The 1237-nt window shown below is 37.5% G+C and overlaps 1 protein-coding gene across 1 annotated transcript in view; it reads right to left on the reverse strand.

Annotated features, from left to right (window-relative positions):
* Positions 1 to 669: 669 nt before the first annotated feature.
* LOC125042495 (cilia- and flagella-associated protein 251-like) overlaps positions 670 to 1237 on the reverse strand; it is a gene marked incomplete at its 3' end in the record, with an annotated part of 1374 nt that continues 806 nt past the window's right edge. The window contains exons 3-4 of the mRNA XM_047638137.1: positions 1020 to 1237; positions 670 to 737 (exon numbers count right to left, since the gene is read on the reverse strand). The exon at positions 1020 to 1237 is cut by the window's right edge and continues 137 nt beyond it. Coding sequence (XP_047494093.1) covers positions 670 to 737; positions 1020 to 1237 — 286 coding nt within the window. The remainder of the gene's footprint in view (positions 738 to 1019) is intronic.

The raw sequence follows: 1237 nt of genomic DNA on the forward strand, positions 1-1237 counted from the left end.
CCCCCCCCCCCCCCTCAGGGCCAAGATCAGAAGGACTACCTTCCTGTGCACGTGATGGTGGTCGTAGCCCTGAGCCTAGACGTGGGGGTCGTCTCGCTACTCCAGTTCACTGTTCCCGACAAGAAAATTTCCACAACCGATGTCCGCGCCGTCTTCAAGCAGTCCTCCGTTGTGCTCATTTTGGTCCGTTTGTCTAACTGTATTGTGTTCTTCTTCTTCTATGTCTTTTTCTTCTTCTTCTGCGTATTTTTCTTCTTCCTCTGCGTCTTCTTCTTCGTCTTTTTCTTATTCTTCTTCGTCTTTTTTTCTTCTTCTTCGTCTTTTTCTCCTTCTTCGTCTTTTTATTCTTCTTCTAAGTCTTTTTTCTTCTTTTTTGTCTTTTTCTCCTTCTTCTTTGTCTTTTTCTTCTTCTTCTGCGTCTTTTTTTCTTCTTCTTCGTCTTTTTCTTCTTCTTCGTCTTTTTCTTCTTCTTCGTCTTTTTCTTCTTCTTCGTCTTTTTCTTCTTCTGCGTCTTTTTCTTCTTCTTCTTCGTCATTTTCTTCTTCCTCGCCTTTTTCTTCTTCTTCGTCTTTTTCTTCTTCTTCGTCTTTTTCTTCTTCTTGGTCTTTTTCTTCTTCTTGGTCTTTTTCTTCTTCTTCGTCTTTTTACTTCTTTTTCGTCTTTTTCTTCTTCTTCTTCGTCTTTTTCTTCTTCTTCTTCGTCTTTTTCTTCTTCTTCGTCTATTTCTTCTTCTTCTGCGTCTTTTTTTTCTTCTTCTTCGTCTTTTTCTTCTTCTTCTTCGTCTTTTTCTTCTTCTTCGTCTTTTTCTTCTTACTCGTCTTTTTCTTCTTCTTCGTCTTTTTCTTTTTCCTCGCCTTTTTCTTCTTCTTCGTCTTTTTTTTTCTTCTTCTTCTTCGTCTTTTTCTTTTTCTTCTTCGCCTTTTTCTTCTTCTTCGCCTTTTCTTCTTCTTCTTCGCCTTTTTCTTCTTCTTCTTCGTCTTTTCTTCTTCTTCTTCGTCTTTTCTTCTTCTTCTTCTTCGTCTTTTCTTCTTCTTCTTCGTCTTTTTCTTCTTCTTCTTCGTCTGTTTCTTCTTCTTCTTCGTCCTTTTCTTCTTCTTCGTCGTCTTCTTCTTCTTCTTCTTCGTCTTTTTCTTCTTCTTCTTTGTCTTTTTCTTCTTCTTCTTCGTCTTTTTCTTCTTCTCTCTCTTCTTCTTTTTCTTCTTCTTCTTCTTTTTCTTCTTCTTCTTCTTCTTCTTCT

This window comes from Penaeus chinensis, chromosome 32, assembly GCF_019202785.1.
Source record: "Penaeus chinensis breed Huanghai No. 1 chromosome 32, ASM1920278v2, whole genome shotgun sequence".
Taxonomy (NCBI): domain Eukaryota; kingdom Metazoa; phylum Arthropoda; class Malacostraca; order Decapoda; family Penaeidae; genus Penaeus; species Penaeus chinensis.